This window comes from Rhinolophus sinicus, chromosome X, assembly GCF_036562045.2.
Source record: "Rhinolophus sinicus isolate RSC01 chromosome X, ASM3656204v1, whole genome shotgun sequence".
NCBI lineage: Eukaryota > Metazoa > Chordata > Mammalia > Chiroptera > Rhinolophidae > Rhinolophus > Rhinolophus sinicus.
Genome location: NC_133768.1, coordinates 12,986,794 through 13,014,719, shown reverse-complemented (window position 1 = coordinate 13,014,719; position 27,926 = coordinate 12,986,794). Strand labels below are relative to the sequence as shown.

The window sequence follows — 27,926 nt, the reverse complement described above, 5'->3', positions numbered from 1 at the left end:
TTTCCATGACTTCCCAGTATGTACTATGTACAGATATTTAAGGACTAGCTCAGATCACGAGGAGGTGAAAATAACCAAATCTCAGACTTTGATTTAATTGAGAAAACCTCCAGCTCCTTTTAACATCACCTGCATTAAAAGCACGAGACCAAATGCAGACCATAAATATTCTGACACCAAGACTCTATAAAAGCCACACTTAGTTATAATACATTTATTTTTAACAGAGCACCTCAGTTTCACATCATGTACATTTTCCAAAGTTTGAGATTCTTAACTTATGTTCTTCACAGACTTTCCAACAAGTGTGAAAAAGAGGCAGTAAAGTTAGCTTGAGTTTACAAGTCACAATCCAAATATAGGATACCCTATATTTATGTTTAAGATCAATATACATAATGTTCCCAATGCTTAACAAATGAATGAAGCTCTGGCTGAATAAAATATTAACACAACTTGTTAGCACATTATCATGAAAAGACAGAAGGCATCAAATATATATTTTGCTGTTACTCATTTTACCATTCAATGTAGCTGTTGTGAAAAAATATACATGTTTGCTTTTGACGTTAAAATAGACCATCAGCTCATTATTTCTCCTGGCCCGCTGCTACAAAAACTAAAATGGCTCTTCCCGCCTTTGGCTCACTTGAACATCGTATTTGTGCTCAAGACAGAAAGGATGGCAGTGCTAAAGAAAAGGGTATGCTCGGCTCCCAAGGTAGGTGCAGCTGAAACCCTCACACCAGCTGCCTTAAAACAAAACAATACAACTCAGCTGACCCAGTCGTCAGACAATGGGGTTATTGCATCAACTGAAGGAGCTTTGGGCTCTAGTCCTGTTCTCCAACAGAATGCCTGAGGGCAGAACTGGTACCTGAACGTTCCCTTATTGCAGTCCCCAAAGTCCAATTCAAGCCAGTGTCCTCTGGTCTTCAGAGTCATAAGCCCACTTTCTTCAACCTCACACAGCCATGAACTTAGCTTAGAGCAAGACAGGAGAACTCACAAAACACAAAAAATAAACACTCCTTTATGTTAAGAGCAAAGCAAGGCTTCTGTAACGGGAACAAGTCCTCTCAGTTGAAACCCTGCAATATCTTTTAGAAAAGGTTCCTTTAATATCATCCGTGTTAGTCAATGGAGAAAATAACTATAGAAGCCTAAAAACAACTATCTACCTGGAATGTCTTGCTCACACAACAGACTGGCTGTTTCAGGGAATGCTTGTAAGGCAGCCTCTGAACGCCTATTTTTGAGGAGGGAAGCAGCTCTTAGAATCTGCCATTGATTTGGAAGTCTGGCCATCCGTATCTGTTCTTACATTTGCTGGGTCACATAACTAGATGCATTTCTCACTGCAAAGCAGCAAAGCAGGGTGGCTCTCAGAATAAGACCCACACTCAAGTATCCCTCCGTGAGTGATCTGTTGGCATTGGTGGGCAGTCCCCCTTAGCTTGTGCTGAAGAAGAAGCAAGGTATGCCAGCTCAGGATTTCAAAAACCCAAATTCCCACTTCTTACTAGGAACTTGAACCACACTGAGTCATGATGCAAAAAAACCCATAACGAAACACCAATAACTAAAGTGTAAATTCAAGTGATCCTTTGATCAGTTTTAAGAGTACATTTGAAACAGAGTAAACCAGTTGGAAAGAAAAACCAGTTACTAGTATTCTATTTAACTAGAGGAGAAAAAGACCCCTCAACGGATATTTCATTCTGTTCACATTCATCATTTTCAAACCACAACCTACTGAGTCCTACTTGTCAATACTATGTATGGAAAGACCTGGTTGCTATGACATTTGAAACTTTTTTATATGTTTAAAATCACATTCCCTTGGTGATATCTAGCCAGGAGGGGTGATTCTACTTTGTGTTGAACAAATGTTTTTAGCTCTAAGGCGTTATACTACAATTGAGATCTTTCAAACTACAGCTTAGAAGAAGACATTTGTAAAAACTTGTCTTAATTGCAAGAAACACATCTCTGTTCCAGATTATTTTCTTATTGATCTTATGAGTATACATCTATTATTACCATGATTGTGAGATCACTTAAGAAATAGACAATATCATCTAGAAGCAGACTACAGAATCAAGTCACATATGAGAAGAATGCATAATAGTTCAGACATTGGTAGGAAATCAAAGGAAAACTCATGTTTTTGATCACTCACCCTAAAGTATGCTGAAATTGAACATTTGCAACCCAAGTAACCAAAGATATACTGAAGAAAACTATAACTTATTACATATTGAGTTCATTTCAATCACAGTAGTCTATTTTAAAAACAAACTCCCATAAGGAATATAGGAATGGAATCTATTCAAAGCAACAGCTCTCAAAAGTTCTGCCAAGAAACTCAGTAATTTATTGCATCATGAAAGGTGAGGTGTTCAGAAGAATAGTTCAATCGTATTTTTCCCTTCAGATTTTATTTTTTGTATCAATCCAAGAGAAATATCTAGATCTAAAACTCATTAAAACATGTTTTGATATTTTAAGACTGATATTTTAAGTACATAAAATTCAACTAGGTAAATAGAAGAAACCCTTCTAATCTAATTTTAGCATTGCTAGAGGCTAAAGGACCTAACTTAGAATCCATAAAATCATGCTGGCAGCCCAACTCTGCCAGTAGTTACCTCTTTCTATGGATTCTTGGGCTAGGAACTGTGGTTTCTCAGGGCCTCAGTTTCCCCACAAACAGCAAGAGATGGGTACAGGTCCTCTCAGCTCAGACTTCCTATTCTCCAGTGACAGGAAAATGGGCATAGCTTCCAGTTAAACTGCCTCCTCTCCCAGGCAGGCCCAAAGCACTTCTCAAATATGAATAAAGCAATTACATCCTTCCAACTAAAACAAATATCTGCCTGGAGGACAACATGCACCACCATTCCAGATCTCTACCTTTTGGGTTTGCTTCATGTCTGCCGGAGAGGGAGGTTGCAAAAGCAATATGCCACATACAAGAGACACTGAGGTACCCAATACAACTGCTATCAACTCCCACTGTGCTTTCATCCTTGGGAATACAGGACCCCTACGGAGAGGACCACTTACCAACAAGGTTATTAAATCCCCACAGATGGAGGTAACACTGGCCTTCTGTCCACAGAATTCTGCCCAACAAGCAAGTCTAATTTTGGAGTCGTTTCACAGAAGAGGTATAGTGGTGATTTCAATAACCCAGCCTCCCTGTAAACCACAGTAAAGGCTCAGAGAGACATTATCGGAGTTGTAATCCGAAATCGAAAGTGCACATCCTGAAAAACAGATACAGGATGAGCTCTAGTTAGGTAATAATAATATGTAAGCATAAGTATGTGTATGTGCTTGTATTTGTTTTTTAATCCACTTCTAAGCAACTAATAAACTGTGGTCACTATAAGTTCAGTCACAAAGGTTGGGTAAAGATTATTATTGGTGTGTGCTTTCATGCAATGCCCACTTGAAAGTATTAGTGAGACTGCGCAACTCATGGGGCTTTGATTGTCCAATGCAGGTTTGTTTTTTCATGAAAACTCAGCCTCGTAAACAAAACGCCAGCCTCATGTGGCTCACTCTGGCGTTGGCTCAATGAGGAAGACATGTCAGCATTTTAAAAATGCATGATATAGAGTAACATTCCTTGGTTTACATGTCTGCTTACTATCTCGAGTGAGTGTATATGTGCTGGAAGATTATCAGATAAAGTACACATACTAGTCTTTCCTGGATTGAATATAACAAAAGGCAAACATGCTATAAAATGTCTGCAACAAGGACACTGTCGATAAAATTTGTTGCAGCCCCCAGATCTCAGAACATGGGAAAAGAGGTTACCTTTGCACTGACCCATTTGTGATCTTAGGAAGGGTTTAAACTGATTCCAAACCCTTCCTACAGGGATCCCCTCCCCCCACACACACACACAAAAATCAAGGCAGCCAAAAGGGAAGACAAAGGGGAATAGAGAAATATTCAAGATTTGTGATTTTCAAAATCAAATCAATTCAAAAGCTTTTAATATGCGCAGAATAGAATAAACAATGTTTTTTTTTCCTTGGAAAAACATCATCTGTTTGAGCCTTTCTCTTCTGCCATTAAGCTATTGATAAAGCTTGCCAATGGAATAAGGAAGTATTAAATAAACTCCGATTTTTCCAAAAGCTGTCAACTCCATTGAAACCTACGGCTTAGTCTCCCATGCTGCAAACCTATCCTAAACCAGTTCAAAAAGGACCCTAGGCACACCCCAGCCCTCTATCCTAAGGTGGGTGAAGTAGTAAAATGCTTAAGAGACAGCATTTCTTGCCATCAATCTCTCAAAGTGATGTTAAAGCTGGTGTACCCTGATCCCTGTGACGGCTGGTCAATTCCCCCTTTCATCTTGAGCTTTCAGAGACGCAGCAGCTATCAGAATTTCTATAGGATACTGACTTCTGCAATTCGAGCTCCCTGTTTAACATCACTTACGCTGGAGTCAGTTGGGCCCCTTTGGACTGCATATAAACCAATCATTCCCCAAGGGTACACTGCACAGAGAACCAAATAGTTGTATATCCAGTATCAGAATTGGCTTTCTTTCATTATTTCTTCATACCCAATAATACACTCACAATCCAAGTTAAAATAACAGACAAAAATAATTACCAGAGATCACTAGATTGTTGGTAACGACCATTTCCCCCCTTCTTCCCCAGTTTGAATACCTGGGTTCAAACAACAAATATTTATCAATCCAAACAGTCTCATCAGACTCTCCTATTTGATGTGTAGCTCCCAAATTCATGCATTTACAGATGTGTTATCCCATGCAGGGTAAAAGTAGAGATCTGGCAACTATTTATTTAATGTGATTGAGCAAGTTAAAGCACATTGCTCTTGTCCAAAACTGTACATGAAAAGACTGAGTTATCTGGGTTGACGGCCTAGCTGGGCCAAGTTCAACAGATCACTGACAAAATGTCCACTTTACAGGGGTGTAAAGACCCAGTAAGTCTTTGACATTCAGTAGAAAACAATAGTCATGTATTATTTATAGCTAGATATAATATCAAAATGGCACTAGAGAAGCAATTTTTGGCATGTGGTGGTAGAGGGCACAGCGCCAGTCTAAATCTGATGCTTTTGTTTTATTTTAGCTTTTGTTTTTATTATCATCATGCCAAAGACTATCCAGTTAGAATTCCAATTATTCAGGAAACCAACCTACTGTACATGATATACATACAAAAATAAAACAAGCATCCTGAAGGTACTGGTTATAAGGTTTTGTACAAATCATAAATTCTTCAAATAAATAATGCTATAAATTGCTATTTGCTAGAAGACTGATTTTTGGTAAGAAGCAACATCTAACACCTTGAAGAAGTACTTAAGAATGGGAGAGAAATTCCACTGATAATTACAATTTCAAGTGTGATAATCAGTTGTATTTTTCCACCACAGTAAAATATACGAGTGAAGTACAAGAGAAAAGGTGACATGGATTCTATTCCGCTGCTCACAGCTTTTGACACAGTCAGACATAGATGACAAGTAGTTGGATTGAAACATTCGAAGGAAAGATCTTGGCAGAAAAGGTCACCCACTATATTACTTGGACCTTAGGTGATCACAACACGGTGACTGGACGAAGTTGTTCCAATTGGTTTTCCAATGCAATCCGTTCTTGATGAACCTCCTGAGTTGTATAAAACAGAGAGAAGAGAGACAAAAAAAAAGCAAAGGGGTCATTTCCTGGGTTCATTCCCTACTTCATCAGATATTAAAAAGAAACTTATAACTGGACCTACAAAGATTTAAGTGCCATATGGCTCAAGGATGGGTAGACTGGAAGATACCATGTTTACAGCTGGTGACTAGACAAAGGAAGCTTCACATTTTGTAATCTCTTAACTCCTTTCTGAAGATGATGAAATGAAACTGATTGAGCACCCCACCCCACCCCCACTCTCCCGCTGCCACTTCAATCTCACCCTCAGTTTTAACAGGATCAGTGGCTGGCAGAGAATGTTAAAAATGAAAAGACTGATCAGGAGGGAGTAGAAAAGCAAAAGCAGACTCCTAATACTAAGAGGTAAGCCAGCAGGGACTGAATTTCTAGTTCAGCCTCCGGTTTCTAATCCAGCACCATACTCAGACAGGTCTGAGGGACGAAAAGTACACTGGTCATCCCTCAACCCAAGTCTCATCAGGCTCCTGCACAAAATACAGCTGAAGGTGTGACTTCTGGGTGAAAGGCAGAAAAACGGATCAACAATATGCTATATGAGAATTCACATTTTCAGCCCTAACACAGATTTACTGGCAGGGGCAGAGAGGGACACATAAAGGCATCCTTACGTAGAATAAAAGTGGGAAAGAATTCTGAGTAAAGAACTCAATTCTGAGATGCCCCACAAGAACCAAAATGCTGATAGCTGGCATAGAACTCAACAAGCATTTATTCGCTCAGCCTCCTACCTGCCCATCCAACAGTCTTTGACCTCTATCTACAATGGGCCAGATTTTGCTCTCGGTGTGATGGTACCAGCAAAGAACAAGACAGATCAGACCAATGCCCTCATAGGGCTTATACTCGAAAGGCTAGGGAAAGACAATACATTTAAAGAACAAGATACTTTCAGAAGGAAACAAATACGATGATGTAACAGAGAGTAATGGGGAATCTGGGGAAAAGGTGGAGGTGGCGGTCAGGAAAGGCTTCTTGGAGGTGATACTATTTGAGAAAAGACTTGAATGAAGTGAGGGGTAAGCCATGTGAAGACCTGGGGAAAGGATATTCAGGGAGACAAAACGGCAACTGCAAAGGCCCTGAGGGAGGGAACAAGCTTGGTGTTTGATGAACAAAAAGGTCTATGTGACCAGGGCAGAAGGAGCAAGAAAGATGTTGGCAAGAGGTGAAGTCAGAGAGTTAGGCAGGGGACTTAGGGGCAGAGTAAGGAATGTGTACACCATTCAAAGTGCAGGGGTGCAGCCTAAAGGGTTCTGAATCAGAGAAAGCACATGGCCTGATTTGGAATTCAAGTTTTTCACTCTGGCTACTGAGTAGTGGGGCAAGAGTGGAAGCAGGGAGCAGCTGGGAGGCTACTGCATGGACCCAGGTAAGAAATGAAAAGTTTCGATTAGGGTAGCAGCCATGAAGATGGATAGTAGCAGATGGATTCTGGATGTATTTTGAATCTAGAACAGATAAAACTTGTTCGTAGAGTTGATGTAGGAGAGAAGGGAGGGGATTTTGAATTGAACAAGTGGGTGCTGGTAGTGGTATTGAGAACAAGAAGACTAGATGAGAAATAGGCAGTTCAAGGAGAGGGTGGGGAATTAAGCATCTGAGGTGTGTATATTATATACATTAGGAGAAACAGTTCAGTACACAGTTGTAAATGGATGTCTAGCACTTGGAGGAAAGAGAAGTAGGGCTTAAAATATAAACTTAGGGTCACCAGGCTATGGATGGTCCTCAAAGCCATAGGACCATGTGACATCATCTAGCAAAAAAATATAGAGAGAGGCTGTGAGTAAAATGGAACTGAACACATGTACCATACTTATTCCCTACTGGAACGCTACTAAAACAAACAAAAAAATTATTTTCAAGTCACAGACATGCAAGGACAGGGAAAGCAAAAGGAAAGAGGTAATGGCAATAAAATTTGTAAGCTGGAAGGCAAACTGATGAATGGTAAATGACTTAGCAAATCCAAGAAAAATAAATGTGGGGATTCTACCAGTTGGTGAATATGTCTCTTCCAATTAAGCATTATGGAACTGAAGAAATAACCACAGGGATTCAGGAATCCACTGGACCCACTGTGAGGTGGACCTAAGCTATAATTCCACTGATCACCTGACCTCCATAAGCTCCTACTCTGATTGGTGCATCACAGTGACATTTTGGGTCTCCTGGAATTACTGTTAGTTCAGAACCAGCGTCCAGTAATCACCACAAAATCTGATTATTCCCTTTCCCCAATGCACAGTTACCCTGGCAAGTAGTCACAGGTTTCTTTGGGAAAGCCTAAGAGAAAGATTAACAGTATAAAATTTTGGCTGCATAATGGGGTCATTCCTTCAGGTGACCCAGATGTCTCTTTATTCAAGGGGTTCTGCATTTGTAAACTGAAGAGTTTGGGAGTTGATTGAGAGGCCCTGAGTAGAGCTCTGTTTTGATGGTTAATCAGACTTGTATTCACTAGACCTGGAAGTTTTTCAGTCATAGATCAAGTAAAGAAAACTGAACTGTAAAGTAAGCATCAAGATAAAAGAAGAACCAATCTGATTTTACACAGAATAATCCCTGAAAGACTCAAAATGGCAGCACCAGAGACCTATGAAAGTAGGCATGAAAGAGGGCAGGAGGACGCGCTAAAATAAATATTGGTTGAAAGTCTGCTTCAGAAGCAATTATATCTCCAGATCCTTCCTGCCACCATGGAAGAACGCTGAAGATTTATTCCTTGAAAAGGTAAAAGAGAGGACCCCCAAACATGCTATTAAATTCCAATGAGTGTTTTCACACTCCTTCTAAATATAAGCAAAGAAGGACCATCAAATGTTAAAGGAAAGCATCTAATGAGAAATAAACACAACAAAATAAAAAAAGCAAGTATTCAGGAAGAAGGAAAACACTATCATTAAGAGAAGATATTACAACAATGAGACAAGAATAGGATACCATCAAAAAGAAACAGAACAAAAAGTGAACTTTATTAAACAAGGGGATATTTAGAATTTAAAATTAAGTAAGGAGGAGGAGGAAGAGGAGGAAGGAAGAAGGAGCAGACAACGATGACAACGACAATGAAGATGAAGACGACAAAGAAGACAAAAAAGAAAAATTAGAGAACTGAACTAAGAAGTCCAACGTCTGAAAAACGTCAGCAAGGGAGAACAGCGAAAATGGCAGGGAGGGATAATCAACAGCAACAAAAGTAAAGAAAAGTCTCAGAACTGAAGAATATGGGTTTCCAAATTAAAAGGCCTTACCAGTATAGAGACCAATGGATGAAACTGACGTACACCAAAGGAGAGAGAGAAGGAAGGAAAATCAAAACCAAACAAAGTACAAAATAAAAATAAGGTCGCATACAAAGATTCATAAAAGAGAATGAAGTTTAACATTTTAAAAATAATTTTATTCTTTATTACCATATGCTAAAATTGACTTTTTTCTTTTAGTGAACAGTTCTATAAATTTTAACACATGCACTGACACATACCCACAAAGAGGATACAATACATTTCCAATAAGCAAAAAGCTCTCTGATCCTACTTATTCATATACAAACTCTCACCTCATACATAACCCCGGACAACCACCGGCCTATTTTCCAGCACTATAGTTTTGTCTTTTCAAGAATGTCAAGTAAAAGGAGTCATGCAGTACATAACCTTTTGACACTGACTTGTCTCACTCAGCATAATGTCTTTGAGGTTCATCCAAGTTGTATGCATCATTCCTTTTTACTGCAGAGTACTATTCCGCTGTGTGAATGTACTAGAGTTTATCCATTCATCCTTTGAAGAACATTTGGATTGTTTCCAGGTTTTAGCTATACCATAAAACTACAATGAACATTCACGTAGAGGGGTTTTTGAGTAAACGTAAGTTTTCATTTCTCTAAGGTAGATATCCAGGGGTCGGATTGCTGGGTCATATGGTAAGTGTATATGTAACTTCATTAAGATACTGCCAAATGATTTTTCGGAATGGGGTACCATTTTGCATTCCCATCACCAATGCATGAGAGTTCCAGTTGCCAGCACTTGGTGTTACCACTATTTTCTGTTTTAGCAATTACAGTATGTGTGTAGCAGTATGTAATCATGGTTTTCATTTGCATTTCCCTAATGGCTAATGATGATGAATTATCTTCTTACATGTTTATATGCTATTCTTATATCCTCTTTGGTGAAGTATCTATTCAAGTCCTTTGCCCATTTTTGAGTTGAGTTTTGAAAATTCTTATTATTGAGTTTTAAGAGCTCTTTATATAATCTAGATACAAGTACTTTGTAAAATATGTGGGTCATAAATGTTTTATCCAAATTTCTAGCTTGTCTCTTAATTCTCTTGACAGTGTTTTTGGCAGAGCAAGTTTTTAATTTTGATGAAGTCCAATTTGTTGATTTTTTTTTGTTATAGATTGTGCTTTTGGTGTCATTTCTAACCCCACGTCATGAAGGTTTTTTCCTGTATTTTCTTCTAAAAATTTTATACCTTTATGTTTTACATTTGCATCTATGACTCATTTCACAATCTTTGTATAAGGTAGTGAGGTTCAAATCAAGGTTCATTTTTTTACATATGGAGGACCAATTATTACAAAACAATTTGTTAAAAAGACTATCCCTTCTCCATGAATTGATTTCACGCCTTTGTCAAAGATCAAATGGATGTATTCATGTGGTATATTTCAGGACTCTCTATCCTACTCCACTGATCTATGCATGAAGTTTGATATTAAAATGATTCCTCCATCTTGTCCGTCTTTTTCAAATTTGTTTTAGCTATTCTAGTTCCTTGGCCCTTACATGTAAGTTAGAGGATTAGCTGGTCTATACCTACAAAAAGTCCTGCTGGGATTTTCACTGGTATCGCAATTAATCTATAGATTACTTTGAAGAAAACATCACTACTATGTTAAATCTTCCAATCCACAAATAGCAGATGCCTCTTCATTTATTTTGGTCTTCTTGGATTTCTTTTAGCAGCACTTTATAGTTTTCAGTATGCAGATCCTGTGTGTTTTGATGAATTTATAATACCTAAATATAGGGAGCAAGCTATTGTGAATGGTTATTTTTTTCAAATTTCCACTACCAGTTGTTCATTGCTTATATATAGGAATTACTGCTTTTCGTGTGTTGACTTTGTATTCTGTGACATTCATAAACTCAATTAGAAAATGAAATTTAAAAATACTATTCAATTTGCAAAAAAAATTCAATACCACAATTGATCATTTAAAATTCAATATCACAAAATATTGGGAATTTAACAAAAGATATGTAATACTTTGTATACTCAGAACCACTGACAGGAATTTTACAAAATCTAAATAAATGGAGAGATGCAGTCTGCTCACAGATTGGCAGACTCAACATTGTTTAGATGTAAATTCTCCTTAAACTAGTCAATAGATTCAATGCAAACCCAGTTATAATCCTAGCAGGTTACTGTGTAGCAAAGGACACACCAATTCTAAAATTTACATGAATCAAAGGGCCCAAAATATTCAAAGGAATCTTGAAAGAAATCAGGTTGAAAAAGTTATGCTACCTGATTTCAAGACTTACTATAAAGCAACACTAATCAAGACTGTCTGGTACAGGTATAAGGATCAACAAATTGATTAATGGAACAGAATGTAAACACAGAACTAAAGCTATACTTATATGTTCATTACATTTTTCATAAAGGAACCAAAATAATCCAAGAGACTCACTCCAGCTTCAAGGTCACACACATAGGCTCAAAGTTAAGGGATGGAAAAGGTATTTCATGAAGTAGACGCCAAAAGATAACAGGGTTAGCTATACTTGTACTGTACAATAGACTTTAAATGAAAACTGTAACAAGAGACAGAGAAGGTCATTATATAATGTGAAAAGAGTTAATTCATCAAGAAAATATAACAATCGTGAATATATATGTACACAACATCACAGCACCTAAAGATATTAAGCAAATACTAACAGATCTGAATGAAGAAATAGACAATATTAATAGGGGACTTCAATGGCCCACTGTCAACAATGAGTATATCATCCAGACAGAAAATCAGTAAGGAAATGTTAGACTTGGACCATACTTTACACCAAATGGACCTAACGGACATATACAGAACATTCCATCCAACAGTAGCAGAATACATATTCTTTTCAAGCACACATGAAACATTCTCCAGGATATACCATATGATAAGTCACAAAACAAATATTGGCAAATTTAAGAAGACTGAAATCATACCAAGTATCTTTTCCAACCATAATGTTATGAAACTAGAAACCAATTAACAGGAGAAAAGTTAGAAAATTCACAGATATGTGGAAATTAAACAACATACACCTGAACAAACAATGAGTCAAAAAAACAAATAAATAAAAAGGGAAATCAAAAAGAATATTGAAACAAAAGAAAATAGAAACACACCATACCAAAACAAATAGTCAACCGGTACATGAAAATGTGCTCAACACCACTAATTGTGAAAGAAATGCAAACCAAAACCACCATGAGATATCACCTCACACCAGTTAGAATGGTTATTATAAAAAAGACAAGAGATAAGTGTTGACAAGGATGCGAGGAAAAGGGAACCCTTGGCACTGTTGAGGGGTATATAAATTGGTAGAGCGACTATTAAAAAAACAATATGGATGCTCCTCAAAAAACAAAAAACTATCACATAATCCAGCAATCCTATTCCTAGGTATATATCCAAAGGAAATGAAATCAGGACCTCAAAGGGATATCTGCATGTCCATGTTCATTGCAGCATTATTCACAATAACCAAGATATGGAGGGAACCTGGCTGTCCATCAATGGATGAATGGATAAAGAGAGGTGTACATGAGGTCTGACAATTAAGTTCACGAACTTGTTGCAAAGCTGTTGCTAACCTTTTTTCATATCAGAGGGATTATTCAATACGAATTTGTACCAACTGGACAGTTAACCAAGTTTACTATTTGGAAGGGCTAAAAAGGCTGTGTGAAAAAGTTAGACAACCTGAACTTTTCACCAACAATTCATGGCTCTTGCATCATGACAATGCACCAGCTCACACAGCAGTGTCTGGGAGGGAGTTTTTAGCCAGTAAACAAATAACTATTGGAACACCCTCCTTACTCACCTGATCTGGCCCCCAAAGATTTCTTTCTTTACCCGAAGAGAAAGGAAATATTGGAAGGAAGACATTTTGATGACATTCAGGACATCAAGGGTTATATGATGACAGCTCTGATGGCCATTGCAGAAAAGCAGTTCCAAAATTGCTTGGACTAGGCGCTGGTGTCGGTACATAGCTTCCCAAGGGGAGTACTTCGAAGGTGACTGTAGTGATATTCAGCAATATGGTATGTAGCATTTTTTCTAGGGTGAGTTCGCGAACTTAATTGTCTGACTTTGTATATACAATGGAGTATTACTCAGCCATAAAAAAAGAATGAAATCTTGCCATCTGCAACAACATGGATGGACCTAGAGGGTACTGTGCTGAGTGAAGTAAGTCAGACAGAGAAAGACAGATGCCATATGATTTCACTTACATGTGGAATCTAAAGAACTAAATAAACAAACAAAACAGAAACAGAAACAAACTCATAGATACAGAGAACGTTTTGAAGGTTGCCAGATGGGAGGAGGGTTAGGTGGTGGGTGAAAAAGGAGGAGGGGTTAAGAAGTACACATTGGTAGTTACAAAACAGTCATGGGGATGTGAAGTACAGCATAAGGAATATAGTCAATAATATTGTAATAACTATGTATGGTGCCAGATAGGTACTAGGTTTATTGGGGTGATGACTTTGTAAGTTATATAAATGTCTAATCACTATGTTGTACACCTGAAAGTAGTATAATATTGTATGCCAACTGTAATTGAAAAATAATTATTTTAAAAAGAGAAATACGATAAATTACACTTTATCAAAATTAAAAACTTCTATTCATGAAAAGATACAGTTAAGAAAATGAATAGGTAAAACAAAGACTGGAAGAAAACATTCATAAAGCATATATCTGACAAAGGACTGGTAACCAAGATAATATAAAAAGCATCTACCTACAACTCCACACACACACAAAAGACTAAAAGCTCAGTTTAAAAAATGGCCCAAAATTTAAAAAAAAACACTTCATAAAAAAAATATATGACAGGTAAATAATCACATAGAAAAGTGCTCAATGTAAGCATCAAAGAGATGCAAAATAAAAACTAAATCACCACAGGACTGGCTAAAATTAAAAGAATAATACCAAATGTTGGCGAGGATGTGGAACAATTGGAACACTCATACATTAGTGGGGGCAGTACAAAGTGCTACAGCTACTTTGGAAAGAGCTCTAGCAGTTTTAATAAAACGAATCACACAAGTCACCATATTATAATACCCACTAATCCTAATCCTAGGTATTTACTCCAGAGAAATGAGAACGTAGTCCACACAAAGACTTATTCAAGATCACACTTTTATACAAAATAGCCAAAAACTGGGAACAGCTCATGTGTCCATTAATGGGAGAATTGATAACCAAATCGTGGCATATTCACTCAACAGAATACTCAGCAATAAAAAGGAGCCGATTGCTGACACATGCAACACTATAAGTGAATTTCAAAAACATAACACTAAGTAAAAAGTTTTACACAAAAGTACATGTTAGAGGACATTTCCATAAAGTTATAGAATAGACAACATGATGGCATAAAAAATTTAGAAGAGTGGTTACATCAGTGAGAGTGGGGCAGGAAATGACTGGGAAGGAGCAAGAGGATGCTTCCCGGAATGATGGGAACGTTCTATATCCTGATAGAGCTTTGGGTTTCGTAAGTGTATGCGTTTGTTAAAAACCCAGCAAATGTACCCGCAAGATTTGTGCATTCACTGTACGTAAAATTTACATCATAAAATTTACATCATAAAAAAAACCTGTAAAAATACTGAACTCTAGTTAACGATATGCATGCTAAAATATTTAGAGGACATGCACAGATGTCTTCAATTTATTTGGAAATATGTTGAAAATAAGATGGACTGATGGATAAGAAGGATGGATAAAGGAATAGATAGGTGATAAAACAAATATAGGAAAATGTTAATGGTAGAACCAAAGTGGTGGCTATCAAAGTATTTACTGTATGATTGTCTCAACTTTCTTGTATGCTTGAAAATATACATAATGAAACACTGGGGCAAAGGTCGGGGGGGTGTAACAAGAGAGAAATCGAAGAAGGAAGAGACAGCAGAGAATGCTAAGGAGGAAGCACCGGTGAAGGAGAGCCAAGTCTAGTTTCCCACATGCCAGTTAGAAAAGTGACTTCAGAGGAGAGAATGGCCAACTGCATAGATAATTCTGAAAATTCAAATAATAAAACAGGCCCATTGGAATTGGCCGTTGAGAGGGGTGTGAGTGGAGGAGAGTGAAGCCACACTGAAATGGAGGGAGTGAAAACTGTTGGTGAGGAAGCAGAGATGGGAAATGAAAAGAACTACTAAGAATCGTGGCTGTGAAGAAGACCAGAGGTCAGCATTAGCTGCACAGGATATGGAGTCACGATAAGGACAACACTGGAGCGTGTGCCATGTGGATGGAAATGACCCAGTGGAGATCAGGGGAGGGGACACAGTGTGCAGAACTGTGCTCCCTAAAAAGATATGTTTAAGTCCTCACCTCCAGTGTCTGTGAATGTGACCTTACATGGACATAGGATCTTTGAGGATGTAATTTGGTTAAAATAAAGTTACACTAGATTAGGCCAGGCCCTAATCCAATGACGTGTCCTTATAAGAAGAGGACACAATAAGAAGAGGAATTTGGACAGAGAGAGACACAGAAAGAAGGCCCTGGGAGAGCGAAGGCGGAGACTGGAGTGATGCATCTACAAGCCAAGGAACGAACGCCAAGCGCTGCCCACCACCAGCAGACCCTGGGAAGACGAGAGGCAGCATCCGCCCCGACAGCCCTCGGAGGGACACATGGCTATGCTGACACCTGATTTCAGACTTTCAGCCTCCAGAGCTCGGAGACCACCAAGTGTAGTACTGTTGTGGCAGCCCTGGAAAGCTGATACACAGAAAACTAATAGTGAAGAGAAATAGGCAATAAAGACAGGGGTGACGTCCTTGACAAGGTGATCTGGCACCATTTCCAAGGTATCAGGGAAGGAGGCAGCCTTTGATAGTATCACAGCCAACCTCTTCCATTGAAATAAGTATGGCGTCATTCAGGGCAGACCTAAACAATTAAGGGTTTACCCAGACGTTTGGGACAAGAAAAAATGCTTCAAACAGCCTTCGCAATAGAGTCTCTGCCCTTTAATTGACACACAATATGCAGTCCACATATTAAAGTCACTAGTCTTCCACTAAGCATCCAAGAACCAACCCATGACACTTAAATACAGCAATGCTCTGCCCTCCAAAGGAGTCTGAGAACAAAGAGGCAAGTCTCACCAAGAGGAATAGAACCAGATGCTCGGCCAATGGTCAAAACAGAACAAAACAACCAGGTGAAAAGCCTGGCAATCCCACTTTGGGAAGCCCCTTACCTTGAGCTGCTGCTGGAGTTCGCTGTTCAACCGAGCCAGCACCGCATTCGCCTCTTTATTTTTGCGGATAGCGGTTTGAATAGCCTTCTTCTGCTTGGAAGACTGCCTACAAAAAGGTACAAAGAGTTCAGTGAAACAGAACTTAGAGGTCTGGACCCTGGACCCTTGTCAGAAATCTCTGATTCATGAGAAGTGCTCAACTAACAAGGGTCTAACGTCATAGGGCTCCACAAATAAAACCATACATTCGCAAGCAGGCAGGCCTGCACACACCAAATGAAACACATTTGTTGGGATGAATTATTTACACTTGAAGTAATTCCCATTTTGTAACTTGAAGAAAAGTTGTGAATTGGGCCTTTTCGAACATTTGCATTCTCTTTATTCCAAGACATTTTAATAAGTATTTCTTCCTGGCAAACCACATTAACTGGGATGCCCTTTTTGGGTAAGCATTAACGGCATTTAAGAGACCTGCAGGTGGCCCCTGTGGACAAGTCTGAAGGAAAAAAATAGAAGGACATTCTCTTTAGCAAAGATCCTGCATTAACTGAGCCAACCTACAGAACTCTCCGTTACTCCTTCATTATTAGGCACGCGTGCCTGAGTGTGTATGTGTGTGAGCTTGCACATACATCTGTAGCACTTAAGAAATAGAAATGTTTTAATACTATTATTCCCAAAGAGAGTCAATAGTAAATTCACAGAAAACGTATAACTAGGGTGACCATATGTCGCACTTTGCCCATTACAGTCCCTGCCTACACTACTTGCCTGGCCCTAATTATTCTTAGCACCCTTCCCCCCCCCCTTGAAACTGTCCATAGTTCGGATAATAAATCAACATGGTTGTATGACCTACAACCTTATATCCCACAGCAAGAAATACTGAATTCTCAGTGCAAAACGGCAATTTAAATTCCCCTAGAAAAACACACATATTTGTAAACACTGGGAGATGGGTTCTAGGCCAGAGCAACGGAACTGCAATGCACTGTCCCCACTGTAGAGATCTGATTATATTCAGAGAATATACTCTATGCTAGCCACTCTGCTAATCTGTAGAAGACACGCATATTCCCTTCCCCAACAAATTTAAAGATTATTTTTTAAAATCTACTTTTAAAAATGTACAAACTGGATTTTGGTTTCAGGACACACTTCTCTCCATTCCTCCTATTAAGTATGTACAGTTAAAATCCTGGACATAATGTGTAAAACAAACAAGATGACTCCAAAAAATGGAATGAAGACAGCAAACCAGCTAGGGAACTCGGCACCCAGGGAAACATATAGAAATGAATTCTCTGGGTTTTCATTTTTGCTTCATAGATGGACAATAGAGAAGTTGGCAATCCATAAGTGCCAATGAGGGCAGACCAAAAAAGTTCTCCCAAAATCCTGCTCTCCAGTCAAAGAACTTGGAAAGAGGCAGTCTAGCAAGACAGAAATTGGACACAACATCCCTCCTGAATATAGATGCAAACTCTTTTAACAAAATATCAGCAAATATAATTCAGCTATATATATCATAACCAAGAGGAGTTCATTCCAAAGATGCAAGACTGATTCAATATTCAAAAATCAATCAATGTAATCCACCATCTTAATGGGTGAAAGAAGAAAAATCACACGACCATATCAATTGATGTAGAAAAAGCACCTGATAACACTCAACACCCATTCATGATAAAAACTCAGAAAACTATGAATAGAGGTGAACTTCCTCAACCTGATAAAGAATCTCTGCAAAAAAATCTACAGCTAACATATTTAATGAAAAACAATGTTTTCCTTCCTAAGATTAGGAGGAACGAAACAAGAATTTCTACTCTCATCACTGTTTTCAACATAGTGCTGGAAGTCCTAGCCAGCACAATAATGTGAGAAAAGGAAATAAAAGGCACACATCTTGAAAAGAAAGAAATGGAATTATCCGTATTTGCAGATGACATGAAGGTGTATGTAGAAAATCCCAAGGAATCTACAAAAAGACTCCTACAACTAATAAGTTATTTCAGATGTATAGAAGTGAGTTTGTAGGATAGAAGATTAATATACAATCATTAATAGTATTTCAATATAATAACATTTGGAAATCAGAATAAAAAATGGTATCATTTACAAAGACTCAAACTGAGATCCTTAGCTATATCAAAACACATACAGAATTTACATGCTGAAAACTATACAACACTGATAAAAAGAAAAAAAATCTTAAAAAAAAGAAATAAGATCTAAATAAATGGAGAAATAAATCATGAGGCGTGATCACAAAATACAATGAATGCTTAAATAAAAGAATTACAGTAAAAGACACATTGTCATTAATCCCCCTCAAAATACTCCCCCTCACTTCAAACACACTTATTCCATCGTTCTTGCCACTTTCTGAAGCAGTTCTGGAAGTCCTCTCCTCTTTCGTGTCTTTAGTTGCACAGTCGTGGCTGCCTTGATGTCCTGAATCGATTCGCAACATTTACCTTTCATGGTCATTTTGACTTTGGGGAAGAGACAGAAGTTGCAACATGCCAGATCCAGTGAATAAGGTAGATGAAGACACACTATAATGTTTTTGTTTTACAGAAATTGCCATACCAGAAGTGATGTGTGACACGGAGACTTTCCGTTGTAATCACAAAATACGGTGAATGCTGCTGCTGAGTGCCATCCAACGGAAAGGCAGGGACCTTCAACATGGGAAACGGCACGATGAACCTTAGTAACAGTATGTGACAAGTTTCAACTTGTTTGGTGCAGTCAGTTGGGTGTGAGCTATGGTTGAGAGAAGGTGTGTTTTAAAGTGTGCCCTAAATCATCCTCCATCATGACAATGTTCTGTGTCACACATCGCTTCTGGTATACGGCAATTTCTGTCAAATAAAAACATTATGGTGTGTCCTCATCCACCTTATTCACCAGATCTGGCACCGTGCAACTCCTGGCTCTTCCCCAAAGTCAGAATGACCATGAAAGGTAAACGTTTTGAATCGATTCAGAACACCGAGGCAGCCACAACAGCACAACTAAAGACACTCATGAAAGAGGACTTCCAGAACTGCTTCACAAAGTGGCAAGAAGGATGGGATAAGTGTGTTTGAAGCGAGGGGGAGTATTTTAAGGGGAATTAAGGGCAATGTATCTTTTACTGTAATAAATTTTTTTATTTAAACATTCACCATATTGTTTGATCACACCTCATATTCATGGATTGGAAGATTCAACATACTAAAGATGTCAACTCTCCCCAGATTGATAGAAAGGTTTAATACAATTCCTATCGAAATCTTAGCAAGATTTTTTATAATTCAAGACAAAATTATTCTAAAACTTATAATGAAAGTCAAAGGAATTAGAATAGCTGAAACAATTTTGAAAAATAACAAAGTGGGAGAAGAAATAGAAGATTTATTATACAGGTATAGTATCAAACAATGTAGACAGTAACCACAACTGTGTGGTATTGGCAGAGGGAAAGACACATACGTAGATCAATGGAAGATGATAGAGAACCCAGAAACAGACTCACATTAGTACAGTCAGCTTATTTTTGACAGAGGTTCAAAAGCAAGTCAATGGAGAAAGAATAGCCTTTTTCAGCCAACAGTGCTGAAGCAATTCAACATCCATAGACAAAAAAAGAACCTTGACCCAAACCTCACATCTTATATAAAAACACAAATGGATTACCAATTTAAATGTAGAGTGTAAAATTATAAAAACTTTTAGAAGAAAACATAAAAGAAAATCTTCAGCACCTAGGGCTTGATGAAGCGTTTTTCAATGCAACATGAAAAGCACAAGCCATACAAGAAAAAAAAAATCAGTAAGTTGGACTTCATCAAAATTTTAAAAAATCTTGCTCTGTGAGACTCCATTAAGAGTATAAAAAAGACAGGCTACAGACTGGGAGAAAATATGTGCAAACCACAGATAAGACAATTGATTTGTATTTAGAATATATAAAGAACTCCCAAACTCAACAGTAAAAAGAAAAAAAAATTCAATTAGAAAACAGGCAAAGGACATTAAGATACATGTCACCAAAAAGGATATACGATGGTAAATACACACATGAAAAAATGTTCAACATTACCAGTCATTAGAGAAAGAACACAATGGGACAGCACTACACACTCATTAGAACAGCTAAAGCAAAATAGAAAATAGTGACAATACCAAATGCTGGTAAGGATGTGGAGAAACTGAATCTCTCAAACATTGCTGGTGGGAACATAAAATGGTACAGCCATTTTGGAAAGCGACTTGGCAATTTCTTTAAAAAACAAACCTGGATCAACAATCACACTCCTGGATATTTATCCTAGAGAAATGAAAACTTAGGTATACCTAAGACCCTGTACACAGATGCTCACAGCAGCTTTATTTGTAATACTCAACAACTAGACATAACCAAAATGTCTCCAAACAGGTGAATGGTTAAAAGAACTGTGGTACATCCATGCAATAGAATACTGTTTTGCAGTACTGACTGAGATACATAAAGACTTGGATGAATGGCAAGGGTATTATACCAGGTAAAAAAGCCAAACTCAAAAGGTCACATGCTGTGTGATTCTATTTATATCACATTCTTAAAATGACAAAATTATAGAGACAGAAAACAGGTCAGTTATTGCCAGGGATAAGGAACGGTGGGGAAGAGAGGGTAGGTGTGACTCCTGTATCTTCATTACAGTACTGGTTACAAGAGTCTACACATGTGAAAAATAGCACAGAACTATAGTTGACCCTTCAACAACACAGTTTTGAACTGCATGGGTCCACTTACATGCAGATTTTTTTCAATAAACACCTGTACTGTTTTTGATCCATGGTTGGGAGTCCACAGATGCAGAAGGCTGACTATACGCATTGATTGACCCATTTTATTTAATTTTTTTATTTTTTTAAATTAAAATTATTGGCGTAACAATGGTTAGTAAAGTTACATAGGCTTCAGGTGTACAATTCTGTAATCATCTATATATCACATTGTGTGATCACCACCCAGAGTCAGTTCTCCTTCCATCACCATATATTAGACGGCATTTATCCTCTTCTACCACCCCACCCCTACCCTCTGGTAACCACTAAACTATTGGATTGACCTATTTTATATACGGGACTTGAACAACTATGAATTTTGATATCTGCAGGGTGTCCTGGTACCAATCTCCCACAGATACCTAGGGACAACTAAGTTTTGGGGGAGTAAAAAAGTATACATGGATTTTCAACTGCGTGGAGGTTTGTGACCCTAACTCCCATGTTGTTCAAGGGCCAACTGTATACACATACACTTTCCCAGTGCCAAATTCCTGGTTTTGATATTATACTATAGTTAGGTAAAATGTAATCATTGGGAGAAACTACGTGAAAGATACACAGGACTTCTTTATACTATTTCTGTAATTTTCTTTGAATCTATACTCAAAATAAAAAATAAAAAATAAAACTACAAACTTTTTGGATAAGAACTGGATACTCCTTCTTAAACTACTACCACACTGTGTGTGCCCAGCTTATAAAAGTTTCTCCCTTCTCTGGGAACTGTCTTCATCCCCTTCCCCCTCCTCCACAGGGATGGGCTCCTGGCAGGCAGTCCTATTTGTCTTAAGAAAACCTCCTCTCTATTTTCACACTTGCATGGATGCTGGCTCATGCTGAGCTGACCACATTCTCTCTCCCAGGGATGTGAGTTATGGCGAAGAGTTCAGTTTAGCCTGGCCCTGCAGTGTGAGAATGTAATCTATGGAGCTGAAGGTGGTCAAGAAGTCATCATAGATAAAAATGACAAAAAAACTCTCTAAGAAAATTGAGAAGAATCAGGAGCCCCAAAAGGTTTACAATCATCTCTTCAGTCCATTCCTGCCGCCAGTTTCCATGAGTCACCCCTATATCCTTATAATGAAGTACATGGTTTTGCTACCTCAAGTTGCTTTTTATTATTTGCAACCACAGGAGCCCTAAGTGATGCAAAGATAGGATTAGGCCCAGCGTACCTCTCAAGGGTTCAGCAAAGGCTAACTTGCCTTACCCTCTTTAAAGTGCTTCTAGAGTTTGCCTGCTCATATTCTCCTAATATTGCTGTTCACTGTTCCAGGCTGGGACTAACCAGCCTGGTTTCCAAGGAGGAAGATGAAGGAATAAACAGTTCAGCAGACATTAATCTTGCACAGTTCTATTGCTTATTATGCTATCGATTTAGAATTGCAGCACTTGGAGGCAGCGTCCACTCAAGGTTTTGTGGCAGAGTAGCCTCCAAAGCCTATTCTTATCTGCAGTTGCATAGCATCCTTAGTGTGAGCTAGGCACATGGCCATCCAACTAGAAATGACATTTCCCTGTTTTCCTTGCAGGTAGGTAAGGCCATATGACAAAGTTTGGGCCAAAGGGATCAGAGAGAAGTGGCGTGTGCCCCTTACGAGCCATGCCCTGAAAAGTAATCCGTTTTCTCTCCATTTGTTCCTTCTCTCTTCCTGGGGCCTGGAGCCGGAACATGTTCATGGAGAGACATCTTCTACCATATGGATACAGGCAACCCCCACGGGGATCTAGAACAAGAAGACAGAAGGTACCTGGGTTCCTTGAAAAAGCTACCCTATGCTTCTGGAACACTCATCAACTCAGACTTTTACATTCAAAATAAGTTAATTTCTATGTTATTTGAGCAATTGTTACCTGGTTTTTGTTCAAGCGGTTAAACTAATATTTGAAAGACTATAAACTGGGGTCTCTAGATGAGAAAAATCTTTTTAACCTTCACCGTGGGCCTTGGTTTCTCACAAGGAATTCTGAGTAGAGCTTCTGTGCACTGAATTGTATTGCCTTTTCTCTACTTGAAAATGGTAGGTTTTCATTTGAGATGCCAATCATGGACCCCACAGACATTCCAGTACTGCCAAACGTGACCCCAGGCACATAACGAACACCACGCAGGTGAGCAGACACTGGCTACGGGGCACGCCCTGGGGCAGTACAGGACACCTCCCTGTAACCTTGTCTGAGGTTACAGAGAAAAGCAGAGGCCATGAGGCCGGCATAGGCTCAGCCGTACTAGTGTCACACAACATCCTCTATCTCCAGACTGCACAGACCATTCTATTTTCCCAAAGTGCATCCAAAGCAAATACACCAGAAGTGGGGGGAAACCAACTAAACCATATTATTTTTACAAAAACCCACTTTTGTTCCTATGGGAAGCTCATTAATGATGATACAATCTGAAAGCTGTTTATTACTTATAACCTAGACTCAGCAGCTCACTTGGAAGGAATATTTTATTAGTTCCTTTGCCCTAAATGGAGTAGACAATAATTACATCTGAAGGAGAATTTGTTTCTTATCATAGGTCAGTTCTGATGCTCGTTTCCCAAAGAGCTGATGACCATTTTTTAGCCTTTCTTAACCAGTGTTCTGTTAGAGAATTAAGAAAATGACTTGTGACTCTTTTCTCAATTTCCCCAAAGATAACACATAGTAGAGATGACTCTAGATCAGGGGTGTCCAAACTTTTTCAACGTTTTTTACCAAGGGTCATATGCGGTAAAATACACAAACAGCCAGGCCACTCACTCAAGGTGAAGAACACATTGCCTCACCTGGTTTATTTAAGTAAACTAAATATATTTTTGGAATTTGCTGTGGGCCAATTAACAATGGATTGCAGGCCGCAGTTGGCCAACGGGACGCAGTTTCGACACCCCTGCTCTAGATGAACAGAAGAGAGGTTAACTTACTATAGACAATGGATGTCTAAGGGCTTCAGAGCTTAATTCTCTCCTAGAACCCTGGTTGAGAAAGGACCATATAGACTAACCACCATGTGTCTGGCTGGCTGTCTCTTCAGGGATTAAAAAGTTATGAATGCTAACTTGCTTCTTATCACTCCAAAATAAAGTGGTCTGTGGACTAAATAAGTTGTATGAAGTCCCCTGATTCCAAAGCTTACATCCCTGCCATTTTAGCACGATTTGTGTTGCTTGTGGGTGCTGGTCTCTCAGCCTGACACCATGTGATTACTTACCTAGTGACAGAGTATCATGGTGAGGGACAGTCACCAAATTGGCAGATAAAATATCTCCTTTCAACAAATGGTGCTGGGACAACTGGATATCCATATGCAAAAGAATGAAGTTGTACCCCTTCCTCATACTATACACACAAAAAATGACCTCAAAATAGACCATAGGCTTCAATCTAAGACCTAAAACTATAAAACTTTTAGAAGCAAACACAGGAACAAATCTTCATAAACTTGGGCTAGGCATTGGTTTCCTAGATATGACACCAAAAGCACAAGCAACAAAGAAAAAAATTGATAAGTTGGACTTCATCAAAACTTAAAACTTTTGTATTGCAAATAATACTGTCAAGAAAGTGAAAACACAACCTATAGCATGGAAGAAAATAACTGCAAATCATATACTGACAAAGGACTTGTATCCAGAATATGTAAAGAACTCATAACTAAAAATAAACAATCCAAGTACGAATGGGCCAAGGATCTGAATAGACATTTCTCCAAAGAAGATACACAAATAGCCAATAAGCACATGAAAAGATGCTCAACATCCTTAGTCGTCATGAAAATGCGAATCAAAACCACGAGATACACTTTGCACCCACTAGGATGACTATAATTTAAAAAAACAGATAATAATAAGCATTGGCAAGGACGATAAATTGGAACTAATACATACATTACTGGCAGGATTGTAAAATGCTGCAGCCACTGTGAAAAACAGTTTGGCAGATCCTTAAACTGTAAAACATAGACTTACCGTAAGGCCCAGCAATCCCACTCCTAGGTATATACTCAAGACGACTGAAAATGTTGAGTCCACTTGTACACAAATGGTATAGCAGCATTATTCTTAATAGCAGAAAAAGTAGAAACAACCCAAATGGTCACCAACTGATGAATGGATGACTAAAATGTGGTCTATCCATACAATGGGCCATTATTCAGCAATAAAAAGTTAAGTTCTGATTCAGGCTATAACATGGGTGGACCCTGAAAACACTATGCTAAATCAAAGAAGCCAGTCACAAAAGGCCACATGTATGATTCCATTTACATGAAAGAGCCAGAACAGGCAAATCTATAAAGACAGAAAGCACTAGATTAGTAGTTGCCTAGGATTTGGGGGAAGGAAGAATGGAAAGTGACTGCTAATGGGCACAGAATTTGTTTTCAGGGTGATGAAAATGTTTGAAAATTAGATTGTGGTAATGGTTGCAAAGCTTTGTGACTATACTAAAAATCACTGAACTGTACACTTAAAAGGGTAAATTGTATGCTATGTGAACTATATCTTCATAGAGCTGTTAAAAACAGATGAAGAAAAGAAAATGAAAAAGATCTCTACGTGAACTCGGCCAGCTGCCCTGCCAATCCACTTTGGAGGATGTTGTAGCCTCCACTGACTAACTAGCATCCATGTGGAGCAGAGAGTCAAGTGCAAAGCTGGGGTAGAACAGGAAAGTTTAGCCATCTTTATCCCTGATAAAGATCTGTCCTCTAGGCTTGAGGGTGGCTGGCAGATGCTCATTAAGGACAAAATCTATTTCCTTTATGCACTGGCAGCACCAGGGAACTATCCATTCAGAAAAACCCAAACCAAAAGCAGCCTCAAAAGAAGAGTGCTGCCCAGATTCAGAATGGGGCTTTGGCTACAAAGGCAAGCTGCACCCACAGAACCTGTTGCTTTTCTTTCCATCACCGTGTAAGCAGGAGAAAACCCACAGCAGCCACTGAGATTGCAAGGTCCCTAGAGCAGTGTTATGATGTATCTTGACCATTTACATTAGTGGCCAGTTGGGCTCACTTGAAGTCATGCACAGCAGGTTTCTGCCCTCAACACCTGGCTCAATTTCACGACAGGGAAACTGAGGCAAGTGATCGCCCTTCTTAAAGCCAAAGCCTTCTGCAGAAAGATGGTTTCTCCAGAGCATTGCTCTCGGTCCCTGCCCCCTCCAATGTCTGTTATAGCTGGTTACATAGATATCTTGGAGGCTCTGCAGGTGACCATTCTGTGCTGAGATGATAAACAACAAAAACTCTTCATGGCGACTGAAAAGATCACAGGGATGTAAAGTACAGAATAGGGAATAGAGTCAATAACATCGCAATAACTATGTACGGTGACAGATGGGTACTACACTTACAGGGTGATCACTTTGTAAGGAATATAAATGTTGAATCCCTACGTGGTACACCTGAAACTAATATAAAGCTATATGTCGATTATAATTAAAAATCAATTAATTTAAAAAATTACATGCCATGTGTATGAAAGTTGGGTCTGAGAGTCATGAAGCTAGCCAGTTGCCCGAGGAAAACATCAGGTAACACAGGCCAGGAGGGAAAACTGACACTTACGTAACTGTCTTCTTCACAAGAAAATGATGGCCAGCACAAGACAGAAATCAGGGGAGGAAGAGAAGAAATCCGACCAAACCAAAACACACCACAACCTTGTCCCGGCTTGTCCCTTGGGTCAGGGTAAATCCCACAGCTTAGCAAGCCCCTTTCTATGTGACTGGGAAAATATAACCCTATCATAGAGATGAGGAAGGTAAGACTACAACCAAAAAAACATGCCTGTTTATGGGTATGAGTGTAAATGTAAACATGTACATGAAGATGTAAAAGCAAGTCTCCGACCCTGCTCTCACTTATCTGTTCTACTTACTTTTGGACGGTTGGATGGGGTTTCACGGCTCCCACAGAAGCTGGCCCGCCAACGGTGGTAGACGCCTCTTGGTTTTCTGTAGCTTGATTTTCAGGTCGTAGTTTCCTACGGATAGGCTTTGATGGGGGCTGAGAATACGTCCCATCCTGCGGATTACAAACAAAATGAAAAACGCAAAAAGCTGAAAAATTCATTGCTCTCCCCCATCATGCCAATGCCCTCTGTTCCTCTAAGCCCATCCCCAAGGTCAGGCATGTGCTCTATTCAAACTCCACACTCAACTATTCATGGCTCAGCGAGAACTGGAGGGACATGGGCATGAGATTCCAGGGGACTTTCTTTCTTCCTCGTGTTTTTTATATGCCTGCAGCCTATTACCTCTTTGTGCCACCTGGAAGGACATGAATCAGATTCCAGGGGCCCACCCACCCTCCTTTCCTTTCTTTTCTAAATGCTATGCACATCTTACACCATGAAGCCTTTTCTAACTGAAGACAAAATTCGCTCTTGCCTCACTTTGGGCTTTTTGGACTGTGTTATAAGTTTTGTAACAGTCTTAGTCATGTACTCAGCATTCTCCTACCCCCAATTCCTACATGAAGTCAAGCTCGAGAGCCAGAGGCACCTGCCGCACCTGTGTTCCCGAGCCCAGGGCTCGCTCTCTTTCCTGGGAGAATGGGCTGAGAAAATGGGGAAGGACAGAAGAGGGTGAGAAGATGAAAGGACAGCACAGTGAATGCTGCTTATTGAGCAAGTGACGCATGACTCAGTGACATGGCTGGGCTGAGGTGAAGACACTGGGACGCAGAGACCACAGCAGAAAGACGGAGGTGGGGAACTACCGTGCCCTCCAGAGGCCTTCCTAGAGGCTTAGCAGTGTGCCAGGTTCTGCTAAAGGCTACTATCCCTCCCCACCACAACCCTTCATCTTGCCAAAAGCAAGGCTGCCATATT

The 27,926-nt window shown here is 39.1% G+C and overlaps 1 protein-coding gene across 9 annotated transcripts in view; it reads right to left on the bottom strand.

Moving 5' to 3' along the window:
* Nucleotides 1-199: 199 nt before the first annotated feature.
* Nucleotides 200-27,926, bottom strand: part of REPS2 (RALBP1 associated Eps domain containing 2) — a 194,789-nt gene continuing 167,062 nt past the window's right edge. For all 9 annotated transcript variants that reach the window (XM_074323770.1, XM_019746269.2, XM_019746270.2 and 6 more), the window contains 3 exons: nt 26,973-27,118; nt 16,273-16,378; nt 200-5,674 (listed from right to left, as the gene is read on the bottom strand). In XM_074323770.1, the coding sequence (XP_074179871.1) occupies nt 5,606-5,674; nt 16,273-16,378; nt 26,973-27,118 (321 nt within the window). In that variant the 3' untranslated portion in view covers nt 200-5,605. The remainder of the gene's footprint in view (nt 5,675-16,272; nt 16,379-26,972; nt 27,119-27,926) is intronic.